Here is a 19,878-nt window from a genome sequence, read left to right on the forward strand (position 1 = left end):
TTTGTACCTGGCTGGAAACAAAAATACAGGGAAGCCCGTTTTTTAATTATTTCATGAATTTCATGAAATAATTTAAAAAAAATTGCCGTGGGGCTTCGCCCTATTTTTGTGTCCAGCCAGGTACATCTAGGCAGCTGGGGGCTGGAATCCGCAGCGCAGGCAGGCCCAAGCTTTCTGCCCCCCCCCCCCCCCCCCGCTGCAAATTGCTGTCCGCAGCCACCCCAGAAAATGGCGCATTCATAGAAGCGCCATCTTCTGGCGCTGTACCCAACTCATCCAGGGCCCTGGTGCAGTGGCTCCTGGGTAATAAAGGGGTTAGGGCCAGCTTGGCATTATCAGCTGGCCCTAAGCCCGAAATTCATGGGGTCACGCCAATATTAGACATGACCACCATGAATTTCTAGTAAAGTATTTAAAAAAACACAACACCCAGAATAAAGTCCTTTAATTGAAATAAACACACAATTTTTTAATGTTCTAAATTAAACCATACTTACCATCATGGTCATGTCCAATGAACTCTGCTCACCTCATGCACGTCACTGACAGCGTGGGAGAATTCTCCTGCGCTCAGCGCTTCAGCAGGAGAATTCTCCCACGCTGGGATGGCATTGAGATGACAGGCTGGATGGCAGCTGAGCACTGCCACCCAGCATGCCATCCTTCATAGACACTGCAGAGCGCAGGCATACTTGCGCTCTGCAGTGTCTCTGAAGGATGACAAGCTGGATGGCAGCGCTCAGCTGTGATCCAGCCTGTCATCTCTACCATCCCAGCGTGGGAGAATTCTCCTGCTCAAGCGCTGAGCGCAGGAGAATTCTCCCACGCTGTCAGTGACGTGCATGAGGTGAGCTGAGTTCATTGGACATGACCTCGACTCATCTGGATGCCGTCACAGCCAGACACTGAGGAGCGCAAGCATGCCTGCGCTTCTCAGTGTCTGCGGCATGGCAAGCTGGATGGCAGCTTTCGGCTGCGATCCAGCCTGTCATGTCAATGTAGCAGAGCTAAAGCTGTCGTGGGAACCATGGAAAGGTAAGGATGAGGTTGCTTTATTATTTTACTTTTATTGCAGGAGATTGTTGGCTTCATCTGGAATGGGCGTGATGGTAAGTATGGTTTAATTTAGAACAATAAAGAATTGTGTGTTTATTTCAATTAAAGGACTTTATTCTGGGTGTTTGTGTTTTTTTTTTAACTTTGACTATGGGGTTAGTAATGGGGCTGTCTTATAGACGCCTCTCCATTACTAACCTGGGCTTGATGTCAGCTGGCATTATAAGCTGACATCAACCCCAGCCCTATTACCCCAATGCCAGTGCTACAGGGCAGTGGGAAGAGCGAGGCTAAGTGCCAGAATTGGCACATCCTATGGATGCGCCATTTCTGGGGCGGCTGACTTCTGGTGTTTCTAGTCTGGGAGGGGGCCAATATTCATGGCACCCTTCCTGGGCTATTAATATCAGCCCCCAGCTGTCTGCCTAGCCTTTGCTAGCTATTAAAATAGGGGGGACCCCCACGTCATATTTTTTGGGATCCCCCATTTTAATAGCTAGTAAAGGCTATGTATTCAGCTGGGGGCTGATATTAGTAGTCTGGGAAGCTCCGTGGGTATTACCCCCTTCCCAGGCTTCAAACATCTGCCCCAGCCGTCTGCTTAACCTCCGCTAGAGACTAAAATTACGGGGAACCCCACGCCAATTTTTTTTTTTTTAATAAATCCTTTAGTGTTAAAATAAATGACAAGTACAGTAATCAACACTATCACTGTACTTCTTACATATGTGACTGACATGTTTCTATCTATCTAATCTATGTGTGATGCTCTATTCTTTCTGTTATAAATTGTCGGGTACCGATGCTGAATTGCCGGCCGGCTTTTTTAAAGAGACGGTGCATGAAAACACAATTATTTTTTTTAATAAATCCTTTAACACTAAATGACAAGTACAGTAAGCAACACTATCACTGTACTTCTTATATATGTGACTGACATGTTTCTATCTATCTAATCTATGTGTGAAGCTCTATTCTGTCTGTTGTAAATTGTCGGGTACCGGTGTATGCCGCTGATGAATTGCCGGCTTTTCATGTAATACATTCTACATTATTCTTAGTTGTTTTCCTTCATGTAGAATTAACCTACAAGGAAAGAAAGGGTTTATTTTCATTCCGATATTTGTGTCCCATTGACTTGCATTGGTTTCCGGTATCTGAATCGGCGATATCCGATGCTTTTTGGGTATCTGTCCGATCCAATCCAGTATTTCCCGATATCGGAAGGTATCGCTCAACACTAGTAATAACTCTATATAATGAGTTTCACTGTTTGTATTGAAGAACTGAAATAAATGAACGTTTTGATATTCTAATTTAGTGAGATGCACCACTGTATATTGAGATATGTATGGATATAAATAAATATGTGGAAAGACTACCCTAATTATTTAAAGCTGGTTGTTGGGGGCATGCAGGAGTGCTTTTGTGTTAATGCAAACTAGTATTGTAGTATTTAGCTATTGTCTGTCAATATACTAGCAGAGCTATGACAAAATTATTTTTGTTCTGCGACTCCATTGTGAATTTATTATCTGTAGGCATAAGAAATGCATCTATAATGGGACGGTTTACATCCCTTTACCTGGGAAGGATTCAGCAAGCGTAGCCTGTCCATTATAGAGTGGCAAAACATGTCACGGTTATTCACCTTCCATTTGCAGATTTTACTACCATGGAGTGACTGTCCCTTCCTTAGTAAGTGACTATTGTGCAGATGACACATGGTGTGAAAACCTCAGAAACAAGCAGTCTCTGGATACATTTTTACAGTTTGTACAACCCGTCTGTGTGTCCTATTTTGGTAAGCTCTGAAAACTTGTGGATAAAGATTACTTTATATGATCTACCTGCTAATTGTAACCTTTTTAATTCCTTAAAGAAGCACTCTCACCAAATGTTTTATTGCTTAAACCTATTAACCTGCAGTTATTGGATCAGTCTGCAAGTAAATGTCTTTCTAAAGCCATTCGGCCACTGCACTGAAAGCCCAACTAGCTGGAGGAAATTAGCTTTATTCCTCCCAGCACTGCCTCTGTTACTTCTCGGCACATAGTGAGCGGTGGCTGTAACCACGCCCCGGCACTGACTGACCACCGGCTCTGCACTGACGCACAGCTGAGCTGGATGTCAGTCAGTTCTGGGATGTGGTTACAACCGCCAATCACTTTGAGTGAAAGCTGGAGGCTGCCAGGAGGAATAAGGTTCTTTTCCTCTCTGTAGCCGTGCTTTCAGTTCAGTGGCCGCACAGCTTTAGAATGCTATTTACCTGCAGATTAACACCATATATGCAGATTAATAGTATTTTGGGACATGACAAGTACCCCTTCAGTGTAAAGAACAAGAAGTCCTGGAACTGATGATATGGCCCCTACAGAGCCTTGATCTCAACATCTTCGAGCCTGTTTGGGACTATATGAAAAGATAAAAGTATTTGCACAAGCCTACATCCACAGAAGATCTGTGGTTAGTTCTCCAAGATGTTTGGAAAAACCTCCCCCGAGAGCCTTTAAACACCTTGTGCAAGTGTACCTAGAAGAATTGATGCTGTTCTGAAGGCAAAAGGTGGTCACACCAAATATTTGATTTTAGTTAGATTCATCTTTTGTTCATTCATCTTGTATTTTGTTTGATAAAATAAATTATTAACACGGCTGTTCTAGTAAGCATTCTTGCTTTATAACATTTTTTCCACACCGATCTAAAACTATTGCACGGTACTTTATATTGAATTATGACCCTGTAAAGAAAGTAATATCCTAGTGTTTATCATAAGGAAGCGCCTAGTGTGATCTGATCTGTGTTTCTTCATCTTCCTTATAGGGAATTGGCTTCATTTAGCTATCCTATGTGCACTACAATCATTTTCTTGTGTTTTTTGTTTTTTTATTTTCTGTGATGAGTTGATTATTTTTTTAATATACCGTATTTTGTGGATTATAGGACTCACTTTGTCGTTCCCCCCCCCCCCCCCCTCAAATTTGGGAGGAAAAAGGGTGTGCGTCCTAAAATGCAAACTTCCGGTTTTACCTGGGGGGTAGTGCGGCGTCGGATCGGGGTCCCAGAGGTTGATGGCTGCAGCGGTAGCGGGGCCATGCTGTGGGCCCTGGTGGTGGTGGGGCAATGCTGCGGCCCCGTCCTCAGAAGCCGGCGGTGAGCTGAGGAAAGGTTCCCTATCCTGTACATAGCCCCGTACTTTGGCAAAATGGCCGCCGGAGCATGCGCAGATTGAGATCTCGGGAGATCGTTTTCTTTTTTTTTTTTATAAATACGTTGTCTTCTACTCTGACAACCTCCATTTCAATAAAGATGTTTCCTCTAGTAAAAAAAACCCACTTTGGCTACATTCCCATGATGAACTTTTGGTGTGTTTTTGATTCTGCATATTTTTGCTGCGATTAAAAACTCAGCAACTTAAAGTTCCAGCAAAGTGGATGGGATTTCATTGTGCTTCTTTTATTAACGATGTAAACTGACCTGCGGTGCGTGGTTCAAATCTGCAGCATGTCAATTTCTGTTGTGGATACGCTGAATTTTTTTGTGCGGACTTTCCCCCATTGACTTGCATTTGATGCGGAAAATCAACGGTTCGAAAATGAACATGCATTTCTGCTGCAGAAACGCATCTAAAACACAAGTCCTCTGCACCGAAGTATATCAATAAAGTTCAGATTATCCAGTCTGCCATAAATTCCAGCCTACTTTCTATACACTACTCGTGAAGGACAAGATGACCAAAGGTGACATTTCTTGCAGGTTACTAATTCTTCATCCCTATTTCCTCACTGCTTCCCTCCTGGCTTCCTGCTTGCCACGTACCAATGCACTTCTGATGATTGACAGCTTAGGCTGCCATCATGGTTGAGCCACTACACACACTCCAATGATGCTAACAAAGGCATCTTTGCCTCTGCTGGATCGGAGGAGCGCAGGGGCACTGAAACTGGTCGTAGGCCGCCATCTTCAGAGCAGCGCTTGCAGGCTGAATACCCAACGCGCGCCTTACCTTGGAGACCGAACACCTTTTGATAAACTGCAGAGGTGGCGGGTAACCTTGCCAATGAGCTGTAAGCTATAACATTAAACATTCCTCTGTTCTTGAGTATATAAAGGATTGTTAATAAGTAATTTGCAAGGTTGCTTGTTGTTGTTTTAATAAAAGGAGACAGCCTCTTTATGACCAATTGTTAAGCATGGAGGCTCTGTGGAAAGCACCTTCTGACCTTCCATTGATGTGGCTCGGACCAACACCAGTCATGGTGCTAAGGCCACCCCATTGCAGGAGAGGCATGGTTTACAATTCATAATTTCCAAATATAGATGAACCCTTAAAGGTTGCAAATATGGATACTATATGTGCTAGTGTCATTTCTAAGTAGTGTACGTTAAAGGGAAGAAGAAAAGTCTGTGACTGCAGACTGCCAAATCATGACAGTGTGTGATGCGCACACTGTCATGATTCCCCTGTACTCCACATGTGGGTTAGTGCATATATGCAGTTATGTGACTGCCCACCCACACATGGAATACAAAGTAATTGTGCCAATGTACATTGCACACCGTCACGATTTGACTGCCTGCAGTCACAAGGAGCGACTGCAGACTTTTCTTTTAAGAAGCGGCAATCCCTTTAAGTTGGATGTAAATTATATGGAATGTAAGGATGCCTGATTTTTTTTTCTTTTGTAGTGCACAGACTTGCTTAGTTTGGAAGTTGTATGCGATGTGTGACCTACACAATGCAGGCTGGTTTTTATAACCTAAATTATGTGTGACCAGTAGATGGCACCATTGAACAGTAAATGTGAGAATCTGCAATGTTACAGCTCCGTTTGTTAGAATATACAGATGGCGGAGCAAGAAAAGGAACAATTTTAATTAGAATAGCTTGTTAATTAGGCTTTTGCAGTCAGAAAAGTGGAAATGAGAAACACAGGAAAAAATGCATCCAGGCTTTAATGAAGTATATTAAAAAGAAGGCTGCTACTGATATTTCACGTGCTGTGTTTAAAGGACTTCAGATGGAAATTTATAGATTTCTTTAATTTTGTCTTTCACAGTTTGTAGAAGTTGCTTGGTGAAATATTTGGAAGAAAATAACACATGTCCAACATGTAGAATTGTCATCCATCAAAGCCACCCTCTACAGTATATAGGGTAAGTGAGCTGTCTGTAGATCATCTTCTAGTTTGTAGTTATTATTTAACGTCTGTCCTTGATTGCATGCAAATTACCACCCTATAATTTGTAACCACGTACAAAGTATCCAACTGGTGTGCCTAGGGCCCACCAGTAGAATTGACTGTAGGGGCCCACATTACGGCTATATGCTAACACCTGTTAGTCGTTATCTTCCCTAGAGCTAAGTGTCTACTGTAACATACAGATGATCCTGCACATCTCCTCCTGTGCCCTCACCATAGATACGATCATCAATTACGGTGGTTTACATTAGAGGTTGTCTACTACTTTTCGTTGATTACCTATCCTTGGAATAGGTCATTAATTTCTGATCAGTTGGGGTCCGACACCCGTCAGCCCCGCCGATCAGTTGTTCAGTGTCAACACTGGCTGGAACTGATCACTTGCGGAGCTGCTCAGTCTTCTGGTAGTGGCCGTGGCAGGGTACTGCACACCCGCCTCCTATTCAAATCCATAGGAAGTGGATGTGCAGTACCCTTGTGCGGCCACTAACAGAAGATCGAGAAGCTCCGGCCGGCAGCCGCTAACACGGAGAATGGCTGATCAGCGGGGGTGCCGGTGTCGGACCCCGACCAATCAGACAATGATGACCTATCCTAAGGATGGGTCATCAATGAAAAAGTAGCGGACAACCTCTTTAAGTGCATCACTGCTATTATTATGTAATCATGGCACAGGACAGGGAAGGGTTAACCTTTCAAATATTTATTAGATATAAAGAATCTTCTCCTTATTAATATCCGAGAGAACAAGTGGCCGTGACTACAGTCGATTCAAGCCATTATAATTTTGTCATACATAACATTTGCCTAGTTATATAGGTTGAAAAAGACACCGGCCCTTCAAGTTCAACTTGATCTCCATCGCTAGATTATATATATCCTACAATTCCATTTGTTGTAAGGAGAGCTTCCAGCCCTTTTTTAAAATCTGTTAGTGTCTGCCACTACTACCTCTTGGGGTAGGGCATTCCACAGTCTGACTGCTCTAACTGTAAAGAACCTTTCCCAATTTAAGGCCACGGCCCCACTATCAGTATTCGGTCAGTATTTTTTCTCAGGAGTGGGAGCCAAAACCAGGAGTGGGACAATCAGAGAAAAGGTATAATAGAAACAAGTCACCAATTCTGCATTTATCACCCACTCCTGGTTTTGGCTCCAACTCCTGAGAAAAAATACTGACCGAATACTGATAGTGGGGCCGTAGCCTAACTGCCAGAATCGCCTTTCCAATCCACGTAATGAATGCCTCCCTGATGCATTTGTAAGATCTTTTGAAGAAATAAGTCATGTGCTGTCAATAACCAATACCATAAAACACCCAGTCTTCACTGTATTGAGTATTGTGCTAGCATCCTCCATTCCACGATAACCGCTGATTGCCAACGTTCTCTCTCTGCACTGTAATAAAGATAAAGCTTTCAGTCGGTAACAAAATACCACAGTATTAACACTAATATCACCAGCAACATTCTGCACAGGAACTCTGTTGATGGAATGTAGTGCATAGTGTACTGGTAATCCAGTGATCACCAGTGACCTTATACATAGGAGCTATGTATATAGTGCATAGTGTACAGGTAATTTTGGTGATCACCGGTGACATTATACCAGGGCTGTGGAGTCGGTAAGCCAAACCTCCGACTCCTCAATTTCCATGACACCGACTTCACGACTCCCTCACACATGGCTCATGTGTAAGTGATAAATTTACTGTAGCACAGATTCATCTCAGCTAAAAGTCTAGACCCTTAGACCTGGAATAGGACAGACATTTATAGGACTTTTCATAACTTTCCCAAATTCTTATGAATAAATATTCCCCACAAACTGCATTGAATTACTTTACTCAATTTATTATATATTTTAGGAGCCAGAATCGGTCCATTTTATACATACTCCACCAAAATGACCTCTGACTCCACGACTCCGACTCCACAGCCCTGCATTATACACAGGAGCTCTGTATATAGTGCATAATGTACAGGTAAATCTTGTGATCACCGGTTACATTATACACAGGAGCTCTGTATATAGGGCAATAGTGTACAGGTAAATCCAGTGATCACCGGTGACATTATACACAGGAGCTCTGTATATAGGGCATAGTGTACAGGTAAATCCAGTGATCACCGATGACATACACAGAAGCTCTGTAGATCGTATATAGTGCATAGTGTACTGGTGAATTCAGTGATCCCAGGTGACTTCTCTATTTCAAGTAATTTATTTTTGCTTTTCCTGTTCATCTGGCGCTGACCACGATGACTTACTCCAGCCAGGATTCCTCTCTGTAGAATGAGGGGCACTGACAACTATAGCCGATAACCTTTATAGCACCCTCCCCAATTTTTCACCAACTTAAACACAGTACCAAATAACAAAGAAAAGTTCCATAGTGCTGCACTGGAGCCCTACACAGTGACAGTACCTCCCTTTTGTTCCCCCACAAAAAAAGTAGTCGTAAAAATAAAATGTAATCCACTAATGATGTCCCATTTTGTGACCCTGTACATTAGAAATTTTGTCCTCTGTTGCCCCTGTACAGTATTAATGCATATGTCCCCTTTTGTGGCTTTCAAGCATAGACAACACTATATGGAGGCACAAAGGAGAATTTTACTTTTTGTGCTCAAATACAGCAGTAATGCTCCCTCCCCAGTGGCACCCATACCTAGTAACATGCATTATTCTGTTCACATACAGTAAGTGTGTATTTTTTATACCTCAATACAGTTGGAATGTCGCAAATTGTGGCCACAGAAATTAATAATAATGTATGAGGCACAAGGAGGCCATTATTAATGTCACCTGTTATGGCTCTATAAGTCCTCAATTCCTCCCCCAGACAGTAATTTGCCCTAACTTGATCCATACAATAATAATGTCCCCCAACTGCCCCCATACAATAATAATGTCCTCCAATTGGCCCCAATGTAGCACAGGGTGATTCAAAAAGGATGGTGCAAAATTAGACTCTGTATTCAAAACGAGTGAACATAACACAAATTAACAAGGGAAGACACACCTCTCCAAGTTTTATCTATACACTACAAAAGTTCGAAGTGATTTCCATTGGTGACCAGGCAGTTGTCTAGACAATAGTCCAGTTCTGTGCAAACGCGTGCCAGCAGATCCTCGGATATGGACTCCACTGGTTTAATGATGCGTTGTCTCAGGTCAATACACCAATGTTGCGCTGGCCTCCAAGATTGCCAGATCTAACACCCTGTGACTTCTTTCTGTGGGGTCACATCAAGGACTCGCTATATCTGGCCCAGGGCGGTAGGATCTGATCAACCTGAGACAAGGCATGACTGAAACAATTGAGTCCATATCCGAGGATATGGTGGCACGCATCTGGACTGAACTAGACCATGGAAAATTATGTCGTCACCAATGGAGAACACTTTGAACATGTGTAGTGTAGAGCTAGATTTCACGCTTTTCACGAAGCAATTAAAAAATAAAAATTATTCTTTTCCTAAGGTTATTTATACCACAAACTTGGACAAACCCTTTAATCCATTTGCTTGCCTCTAAAGACCATTTTATAATTGACATATATAATCTACATGGCTGTTAATTCTTCTAACTTGTACTTGATCCTAACTTAGTCTGTATAGCATAATTTCAAACTACAGTCAAAGCTTTCCAGGCTTCTGCCTGTAAAGTAAATTCTGGAAGGGTTGTCTTTACACCCGATACAATACTACTTGCGAAGTTGTATTGTGAGCCAGCCAGAGAATAACCAGTTGAATAGGTGGGTCCCCAGCGGCTTCTTCCTGCCTAATCTCCTTGAGTGATGGGTCTCTCCCTGTGTGCATGTATACGGGGAGACCTGTCAATCACTGGCAGCGGTCAGCTTCCAGTATATACGTTTCTCTGAAATGCTATGGCGTTTCAAAGTTACATATATGTGGTTGAGATCATACAAGCAGTATATGATGCGTGTCTGTGGATCGAACAGCATGCTTCAGCTGTCACATTCCCTTTAAGCCTTGGTTTTATTTTGTCTAAAGTGCAAGTCTTGGTATAATCAATGTATCCATTACTTCTAGTTGATCATTCTCTTGTTTAGGTTTTGTCATCAAGCTGTCTTCTCTCTTTAGTAAAAGAGGTTCCAAGTACAGTAGAGACCAAAAGTTTGGACACACCTTCTCATTTAAAGATTTTTCTGTATTTTCATGACTTTGAAAATTGTACATTCACACTGAAGGCATCAAAACTATGAATTAACACTTGTGGAATTATATACTTAACAAAAAAGTGTAAAACAACTGAAAATGTCTTATATTCTAGGTTCTTCAAAGTAGCCACCTTTTGCTTTGATGACTGCTTTGCAAATGTAGCGCCCCGAGGGTTCGACCGCTACAGGGGTATTGCACCTCTGCCAGAGGTGTGGTATTCCACTCCCGGGTAAGGATGGAGTATGGACCAGGGCTCAGTTAGCTGCATACAGCACACACACCCCATTTCCGAGGGACAGCTCAACGGTGCTCCCATTAGACAGAAGTGCAGGCACGACCGACTATGTCCCTGACTGGAGTGGGGAGGGGGGTGGAATACCCAGTGCTGTAGGGGCAGATAGGGGTTGGTTCCTGAGCGTAGGAAGGAGCCCATTGGTTGCTGGTCACCTGGGCTCATGGTCAGAGGGAGGTATAAAAGGTGGGCACCATCTTAGTTCAGGGTCTTTCCAGAGAGAAGAAGACAGGGAGCAGAGGCTCTGTAGGAGCTCTGCTCAGAGGCAGGCCTAGAGAAAAGGCTGGAGCCTGAGAGGAGAAGGGGAAGTGGGCCTGGAGAAGAGGCCAAGGGAAGGAGGAGAAGACAGAACAGAAAAGGAGAAGAAGAGACAGAGGAACAGAAGGGCTCAGGAACAAGAAGGTGGAAGGGACCCTAAGAACCCACGAGAATCCAGGGTGCAGGGTCAGGCAGATTAAGGGTACTGGATCCCAAGTTGGTGGAGGAGAAACAACCCTCAGCCAAAGACCGGAGGCTGTGACCATTTATTGGTGCAGCACCTCATCAAACCTGCTAGGAAGGCACCATATAGGACAGCGGAGAACGGGGCCCACGTTTACCCGCGCAAGTCCGCGGCAGCTGGACAAAAGTGGGTCACTGGTGAGGCAGGCCAGAGAAACGATTGAAGGGGGTCCTGTGCCATGCTCCTGAACTGCCTGGGGGTTGACCGAGCCCCTCACCTGGTGGACACTGCACGGCTTGGGTGGTCACTGCTTGCGCAGAAGTGACCCGGAGCACCTGAACTGTGAGTAAAAGACATTGGACTGCAGTACGTTGTCTGTGTGCTCTTTCGCTCCTCCAGCACTAACGGTACTGGGACTCCCACCACCATCGCTCCCACCATCCACTACACTGCCCTGGGGCTGCACTCTTCCCGTGGGGAATCACACCATCCCAGCTGCATCCATCATCGGCCCCAGCGGTCTGCCCTGCAGCGGCGGTTCCTAATAACCGCAATCCACGGGTGGCGTAGTCGGACATTATCTAAAACATCTAAAAGACTGCCACTGGTCTGACCACCCTGAGCCACGGGACCGGGTCGCCACTACTACCCCCATCGTCTCCCTATTGCCCGGTTCCGGGTGCCCCACGGCCTAGGGGGCGAGTCACACACACTTGGCATTCTCTTGATGAGCTTCAAGAGGTAGTCACCGGAAATGGTTTTCACTTCACAGGTGTGTCCTGTCAGGTTTAATAAGTGGGATTTCTTGCCTTATAAATGGGGTTGGGACCATCAGTTGTGTTGTGCAGAAGTCTGGTGGATACACAGCTGATAGTCCTACTGAGTAGACTGTTAGAATTTGTATTATGGCAAGAAAAAAAGCAGCTAAGTAAAGAAAAAAGAGTGGCCATCATTACTTTAAGAAATGAAAGTCAGTCAGTGCGAAAAATTGGGCAAACTTTGAAAGTGTCCCCAAGTGCAGTTGCAAAAACCATCAAGCGCTGCAAAGAAACTGGCTCACATGAGGACCGCCCCAGGAAAGGAAGACCAAGAGTCACCTCTGCTTCTGAGGATAAGTTTATCCGAGTCACCAGCCTCAGAAATCGCAGGTTAACAGCAGCTCAGATTGGAGACCAGGTCAATGCCACACACAGTTCTCTTCAACAACTGTTAAGAGGAGACTTTGTGCCTGGTTCCCACCGTGAAGCATGGAGGAGGAGGTGTGATGATGTGGGGGTGCTTTGCTGGTGACACTGTTGGGGATTTATTCAAAATTGAAGGCATACTGAACCAGCATTGCTACCACAGCATCTTGCAGCGGCATGCTATTCCATCCGGTTTGCGTTTAGTTGGACCATCATTTATTTTTCAACAGGACAATGACCCCAAACACACCTCCAGGCTGTGTAAGGGCTATTTGACCAAGGAGTAGAGTGATTGGGTGCTACGCCAGATGACCTGGCCTCCACAGTCACCAGACCTGAACCCAATCGAGTTCATCAAGAGAATGCCAAGAGTATGCAAAGCAGTTCTCAAAGCAAAAGGTGGCTACTTTGAAGAACCTAGAATATAAGACATATTTTCAGTAGTTTCACACTTTTTTGTTAAGTATATAATTCCACATGTGTTAATTCATAGTTTTGATGCCTTCAGTGTGAATGTACAAATTTCATTGTCATGAAAATACAGAAAAATCTTTAAATGAGGTGTGTTCGAACTTTTGGTCTGTACTGTATATAATTAAAAAATACAATCAAAGTGCAAATAAAACAGAAATATCGTTGCTGGCTTGGCTTTATTGTGGTACCACACATGGAGAGGTAGATGTCAGATTTAGGAAGGTGAGTAGATGGTGGGAGCAGAAGAAGTTCAGTTTTGGAAAGGTTGAGTTTCAGATGCAGTGAGGACATGATGTTGGAAACTGCAGACAGTCAGTCATTGGTGTTCTGTAGTACATCGGGGGTAAGGTTAGGGGATGAAGTCTATAGTTGTGTGTCATCAGCATAAAGATGGTACTGAAAGCCAAGTTTGCTGATGGTCTGTCTAATTGGGGCTGTGTAGAGAAAGAAGAGGGCCAAGGACTGAAACCTGAGGGATCCCAATAGTGAGAGGAAGCGAAGTGAAGCCAGTGAACGATACACAGAAGGTGCGGTCAGAAAGAAATGAGGAGAACCAGGAGAGTGCAGTGTCCTTTATGCCGATTGAGTGGAGCATAGAGAGTAGGAGATCGTGGTTAACAATGTCGAAAGCTCCAGAGCAATCAAGAAGAATGAGCAGAAAGTAGTCACTGTTACTTTTTGCTGTCTAAAGGTCATTGGTCACTTTAATGAGCGCAGTTTCTGTAGAATGTAGGAGGCGGAAGCCGGACTGTGATGGATCTACAAGGGAGTGAGTGGAGAGTTAGGCTGTGTGCCCACGATGCGTTTTTTAAGCGTTTCCGCAGCGGCAATAACGCTGCAGAAACGCTTAAAAAACGCATGGTAGAAGGCCTACCATGTTCCCCAATGATAATCCGCATGTGCTGTGCACATGCTGCGGAAATTTCCGCTGCGGATTATCATTGCGGAAAAAAACGCAGCACTACCAATTATTTTGTGGAAGTGCTGCATTTTCGCCGCCATTGACTGGCATTAGACCGCATGGATTACGCATCACTTCATATGTAGATGCGCATTCAATGCTTTCTAATGTGCGGATGGTACCCTGGTCTAGAGAAGACTCTCCTCCGGACCTGGGTACCATTGAAAACTGTAAAAAAAAAGAATAAAATAAAAAATAAATATATACTTACCTTCTGGCGGCCCGCGTTGCGCTCCTCCTTGATTGGCTGCAGTTTGCGATGGAATGAAGGACCTGCGCTGACTTCAGTCATGTGACGGGTCACGCGACGCTGACGTCGGCAGGTCCTTCAGTCTACCGCAGCCGGGACGGTGAAGCAAGCCATCGGAAGGTAAGTATATATTTATTTTTTTATTTTTTGACATTCTCTCGGGTCACACTATATAAATCCATGCTGTTTGCATGGATTTATATAGTGTGACCAATTTGACAAGCACTTTCCAAGTGATGCTAAAATCACTTGGAAAGCACTTGTCAACCCGCATTGCGAAATGCAAGTGAAGAACGCTGCACTTCCGCATGTCCCTGGCAGGAAAACGCATGTACAATCCACATGTACAACCCGCATGCGTTTTTTTCTGCCAGGGAGATGCAGAAACGCTCAGGAAAAAATCCGGAGCATTTCTGCATCGTGGGCACTTAGCCTTAATGGGTAAGGTGGAAGTAGACAAGCAATGTCTTTGTCTGGAACCCTGACCTCCTGTATTCCAGCAGTACTGTGAGCTCAATTACATTCCAGACAATTGCAGCAGGAGAGATACTGATGAAAGGGGGCTGAAAAGGTGTTTGGAAGGCAAATTAAGTGTTTTTCTTCAGTAGCAACCAATGCCCTCTTAGGTGGCTAACCACAGAGAATCTGTTAGCAGGGGTTCCATGGGTTAATCAGGTTACTGATGTCATAACTACAGATGCAAGCCCTAGTGGATGGGAAGCGCGTTTGAGAGACTCTGTAGTTCAGGGTGTTTTGTCAGAATACGAGAAGAGAAGTTCCTCCAACATGACGGAACTTCTGGCAGGGAAATATGTGGTGAAGAATTTTGTCTACCTCTCCAAAGCCATCATGTTCGTATCCTGTCGGACATTCAAACAATGGTGGCTTAAATCCTCCCATCATCCATCAGGGGAAACAAGATCTCGCTACCTGATGGCAGCAACAGAGGAAACTTTCCAGATGGCAGAAAAACATTTCTCATCATAAAAAAAATTCTGCTCGTTAAATCCCAGGGAAAACCTCATGCAGAAGATGTCTTCCAGATTACATGGAACTTCGGTCTAGCCTTTGCCTTCCCACCAGTTGTGATGATCCCAGCAGTACTAAGGAAGATCAGGGATGACCAGTTGGGAATAATTCTGATAGCCCCATTCTGGCTAAAAGACTGTGGTTTTCATGGATGAGGCTGATGTCCAACTCCGATCCATGGATCTTACCAGAGATGTACTCATCCAAGGTCCAGTCTGGCACCCACAAGTAGCGGGCCTTCAGTTGACAGGCTGGAATCCAGATAGCGTTTTCTCCCAGTTTAGTATCCACGTTACTTAAGAGCAGGAAACCGATAACGACGAAAATATATGGTAGAACCTGGAAAAAAATTCCTGTCTAGTTTGGGGGAAGATCTGGGTGAGGAGATTCCGGTTAAATCTATTCTAGAGTTTCTACAAAAAAGATTAGAGCTGGGGTTATCCACTAGCACTTTAAAGTGTAGATCTTGGCCTTACGGGCATTGTATAACTGAGACCTGGCTGGCAATAGATGGATTACTAGATTTATTAAAGCTAATGATAGGTCAAGGCCAATCCCTAGTCCAAAGATTCCACCTTGGGATCTGAACCTGGTGCTGGAGGCATTAACCAACCCTCCCTTCGAACCGTTATAGGTCTCATCTTATCTTGAAGACTCTGATTCTGGTAGTGCTGACTTCAGCCCATAGTCAGTGATATCCAAGCCTTGTCAGTTAACCCCTTCACTCCAAAGCCTGTTTTCACCTTCCTGACCAGGCCAATTTTTTCAATTCTGACTAGTGTCACTTTGAGGTAATAACTCTGCCATGTATCCTAGTGATTCTGAGACTATTTTCTCATGACATATTGAACTTCATGACAATGGTAAAATTTGTTCCATACGGCTTGCGTTTATTTGTGAAAATATTGCAAATTTGGCTAATATTTCTAAAATTTAGCAATTTTCAAGCTTTTCATTCTTAAACCCTTAGGTTAAGTGCACACGTAGCATTTTTGATGCATTTTCGCAGCGGTTTTTCCGTGCGGAAACGCCGTGCAAAACGCATCAAAAAACGGTCTGCCAGCTATTGCAATTATGGAAAAAAAACGCAGCTTGTCCATTATGCTCAGCGTTTCTGGAGCCTTTCGCGCTCATTGACTTTATTGAAACGCAGCAAATCCGCAGGTATAATATTTCTATCTGCGGATTTCCTGCGTTTCAATTAAAGCAAATGGGTGGTGAAACACACTGCGGGTGGTACCCGGGTCGACAGAGGAGGACTACTACTCTTCTCATCCGACTGCCGCACCCGCTGATAACAGCGAGAGTGGCGCGGCTGAGGGGAGCAGTAGTCTCCTCAGCCGAGCCGAGAACCACTGGCAGTAAAAAAAATAAAAAAAAAAGTAAAAAATAAAATAAAAAACAGTTCTCACCTGTCCGGTGATGCTCTCCTCCCTGCGGCCGGCTGTACACTGCAGGGAGCGCGTGATGCGGAAATTTCCGCTCAGGATTACCATTGTACGCAGCATGTCCATTATGCCCAGCATTTCCTGCCTATTGATTTTATTGAAACGCAGCAAATCCGCAGGTATAGTAGAAGTAGTCTCCTCAGCTGAGCCGAGAACCACTGGCAGTAAAAAAAAAAAAAAAAAAAATTTAAGTTGAAAAAATAAAATAAACACTTCTCACCTATCAGGCGATGTCCCCCGGCGATGTTCTCCTCCTGGCGGCCGGCGGTACACTGCAGGGAGCGCGCTGATCGCTCACGTGACCTCCCTGTGGGAACATTCTCAAGAATGTTCCCACCAGTACTGGTGGTGAGCTCAGCGGGGCTAATCAGCTGATGAACCCCAGTGACCTCACTCTTGCAGCAGCAATGTATACTGACAGGAGTGATTTTACACTCCTGTCAGTATACTGTCATGGCCAAAAGTATTGAGAATGAGACAAATAGTAATTTTTCCAAAGTTTACTGCTTCATTTTTTGTAATGGCAATTTGCATATACTCCTGAATGTCAAAGAGTGATCAGCTTAACAGCAATTACTGTACTTGCAAAGTCAATATTTGCCCAGAAAATGAACTTTAACCCCCAAAACACATTTCAACATCATTGCAGTCCTGCCTTAAAAGGAGCAGCTAACATCGTTTTAGTGATTGATCGCCAGCCCTGTCCTCATCAACACCCACACCTGTGTTAATGGATCAATCAGTCATGATTAAGTAAGAATGACATCACTGGACACTTTAAAAGGAGGCTGGTTCTTGGTATCATTGTTTCTCTTCAGTTAACCATGGTTATCTCTAAAGAAACACGTGCAGCCATCATTGCACTGCACAAAAATGGCCTAACAGGGAAGAGTATCGCAGCTACAAAGATTGCACCTCAGTCAACAATCTATCGCATCATCAAGAACTTCAAGGAGAGAGCTTCCATTGTTGTCAAAAAGGCTCCACGGTGCCCAAGAAAGACCAGCAAGCGCCAGGACCGTATCTTAAAACTGTTTCAGCTGCGGGATCGGACTACCAGCAGTGCTGAGCTTGCTCAGGAATGGCAGCAGGCTGGTGTGAGTGCTTCTGCACGCACTGTGAGGCGGATACTCTTTGAGCAAGGGCTGGTTTCAAGGAGGGCAGCAAAGAAGCCACTTCTCTCCAGAAAAAAACATCAGGGACCGACTGATATTCTGCAAAAGGTACAGGGAGTGGACTGCTGAGGACTGGGGCAAAGTCATTTTCTCTGATGAATCCCCTTTTCGATTGTTTGGGACATCTGGAAAACAGCTTATTCGGAGAAGAAGAGGTGAGCGCTACCACCAGTCTTGTCTCATGCCAACTGTAAAGCATCCTGAAACCATTCATGTGTGGGGTTGCTTCTCAGCCAAGGGAATCGGCTCACTCACAGTCTTGCCTAAAAACACAGCCATGAATAAAGAATGGTACCAGAATGTCCTCCAAGAGCAACTTCTCCCAACCGTCCAAGAGCAGTTTGGCGCCAAAAAATGCCTTTTCCAGCATGATGGAGCACCTTGCCATAAAGCAAAGGTGATAACTAAATGGCTCATGGAACAAAACATAGAGATTTTGGGTCCATGGCCTGGAAACTCCCCAGATCTTAATCCCATTGAGAACTTGTGGTCAATCATCAAGAGACGGGTGGACAAACAAAAAACAACAAATTCTGGCAAAATGCAAGCATTGATTATGCAAGAATGGACTGCTATCAGTCAGGATTTGGTCCAAAAGTTGATTGAGAGCATGCCAGGGAGAATTACAAAGGTCTTGAAGAAGAAGGGGCAACACTGCAAATATTGACTTGCTGCATTAACTCATTTTAACTGTCAATATAACCTATTGGTACTCATAATATGATTGCAATTATATTTCTGTATGTGATATAAACGTCAGACAAACACTAATAAAAACCAGAGGCCAGCAGATCATGTGAAAATATAATTTTGGTGTCATTCTCAAAACTTTTGGCCATGACTGTACATTGCTGTCTTCTACAGCAGTGACATCAGTGATTGCTGATGTCACTGCTGTAAAAGTGACCCAGATCGCCGAGGGACAATTGTTGGCGGTAATCGTGGGCTATTTTGTGATGGCAGACATGTGAGGGATATGGTTGTTTTGTTATTTTACTTTTTTTTTTTTTTTCAGAAGGGATTTGGGGACTGAGAGAAAAATGAAAAAAACATTTTTTGAAAAGTGTTTTTATTTCATTAAAATACTTTGTTTTGGCTGTGTATTTATTGAAAAAGCGGCGACAACTTTACTACGCGGTACAGCTCTGGAAAAAATTAAGAGACCACTGCGAAATTTTCAGTTTCTCTGATTTTTCTCTTTATATTTTTGAGTAAAATGTACATTGTTGTTTTAGTCTATAAACTACTGACAACATGTCTCCGAAATTCAAAGCTAAAAATTTTGCATTTATTTGCAGCAAATGATAAAGCGTCAAAATACTAAAAAAGAAACAGTGCTTTCAGACCTCAAATTATTCATGTTTTAACTCTGGAAGAGTTCTCAAATCAATATTTAGTGGACTAACCATGATTTCACAGCTTTCATTTATCTTGGCATGCTTTCCACCAGTCTTTCCATGCTTTCAAATAGAAAACTGTTCAGTGGTCTCTTAATTTTTGCCAGAACTGTATATGTGTGTACAGTACAGACCAAAAGTTGGGACACACCTTCTCATTTAAAGATTTTTCTGTATTTTCATGACTACGAAAATTGTACATTCACACTGAAGGCATCAAAACTATGAATTAACACATGTGGAATTATATACTTAACAAAAAAGTGTGGAACAACTGAAAATGTCTTATATTCTAGATTCTTCAAAGTAGCCACCTTTTGCTTTGATGACTGCTTTGCACACTCTTGGCATTCTCTTGATGAGCTTCAAGAGGTAGTCACTGGAAATGGTCTTCCAACAATCTTGAAGGAGTTCTCAGAGATGCTTAGCACTTGTTGGGCCTTTTGCCTTCACTCTGCGGTCCAGCTCACCCCAAACCATCTCGATTGGGTTCAGGTCTGGTGACTGTGGAGGCCAGGTCATCTGGCGTAGCACCCCATCACTCTCCCTCTTGGTAAAATAACCCTTTCACAGCCTGGAGGTGTGTTTGGGGTCATTGTCCTGTTGAAAAATAAATGATGGTCCAACTAAACGCAAACCGGATGGAATAGCATGCCGCTGCAAGATGCTGTGGTAGCCATGCTGGTTCAGTATGCCTTCAATTTTGAATAAATCCCCAACAGTGTCACCAGCAAAGCACCCCCACACCATCACACCTCCTCCTCCATGCTTCACGGTGG

At 43.8% G+C, this 19,878-nt stretch overlaps 1 protein-coding gene across 1 annotated transcript in view; it reads left to right on the forward strand.

The window, feature by feature from the left end:
* Positions 1-19,878, forward strand: part of PCGF3 (polycomb group ring finger 3) — a 141,903-nt gene that overhangs the window by 98,184 nt on the left and 23,841 nt on the right. The window contains exon 3 of the mRNA XM_073651805.1: positions 6,117-6,213. Within this exon, the coding sequence (XP_073507906.1) occupies positions 6,117-6,213 (97 nt within the window). The remainder of the gene's footprint in view (positions 1-6,116; positions 6,214-19,878) is intronic.

The sequence above is a fragment of the Phyllobates terribilis genome, unplaced genomic scaffold, assembly GCF_046119375.1.
Source record: "Phyllobates terribilis strain yellow unplaced genomic scaffold, ASM4611937v1 Scaffold_1__5_contigs__length_1240528914, whole genome shotgun sequence".
Lineage (NCBI taxonomy): Eukaryota > Metazoa > Chordata > Amphibia > Anura > Dendrobatidae > Phyllobates > Phyllobates terribilis.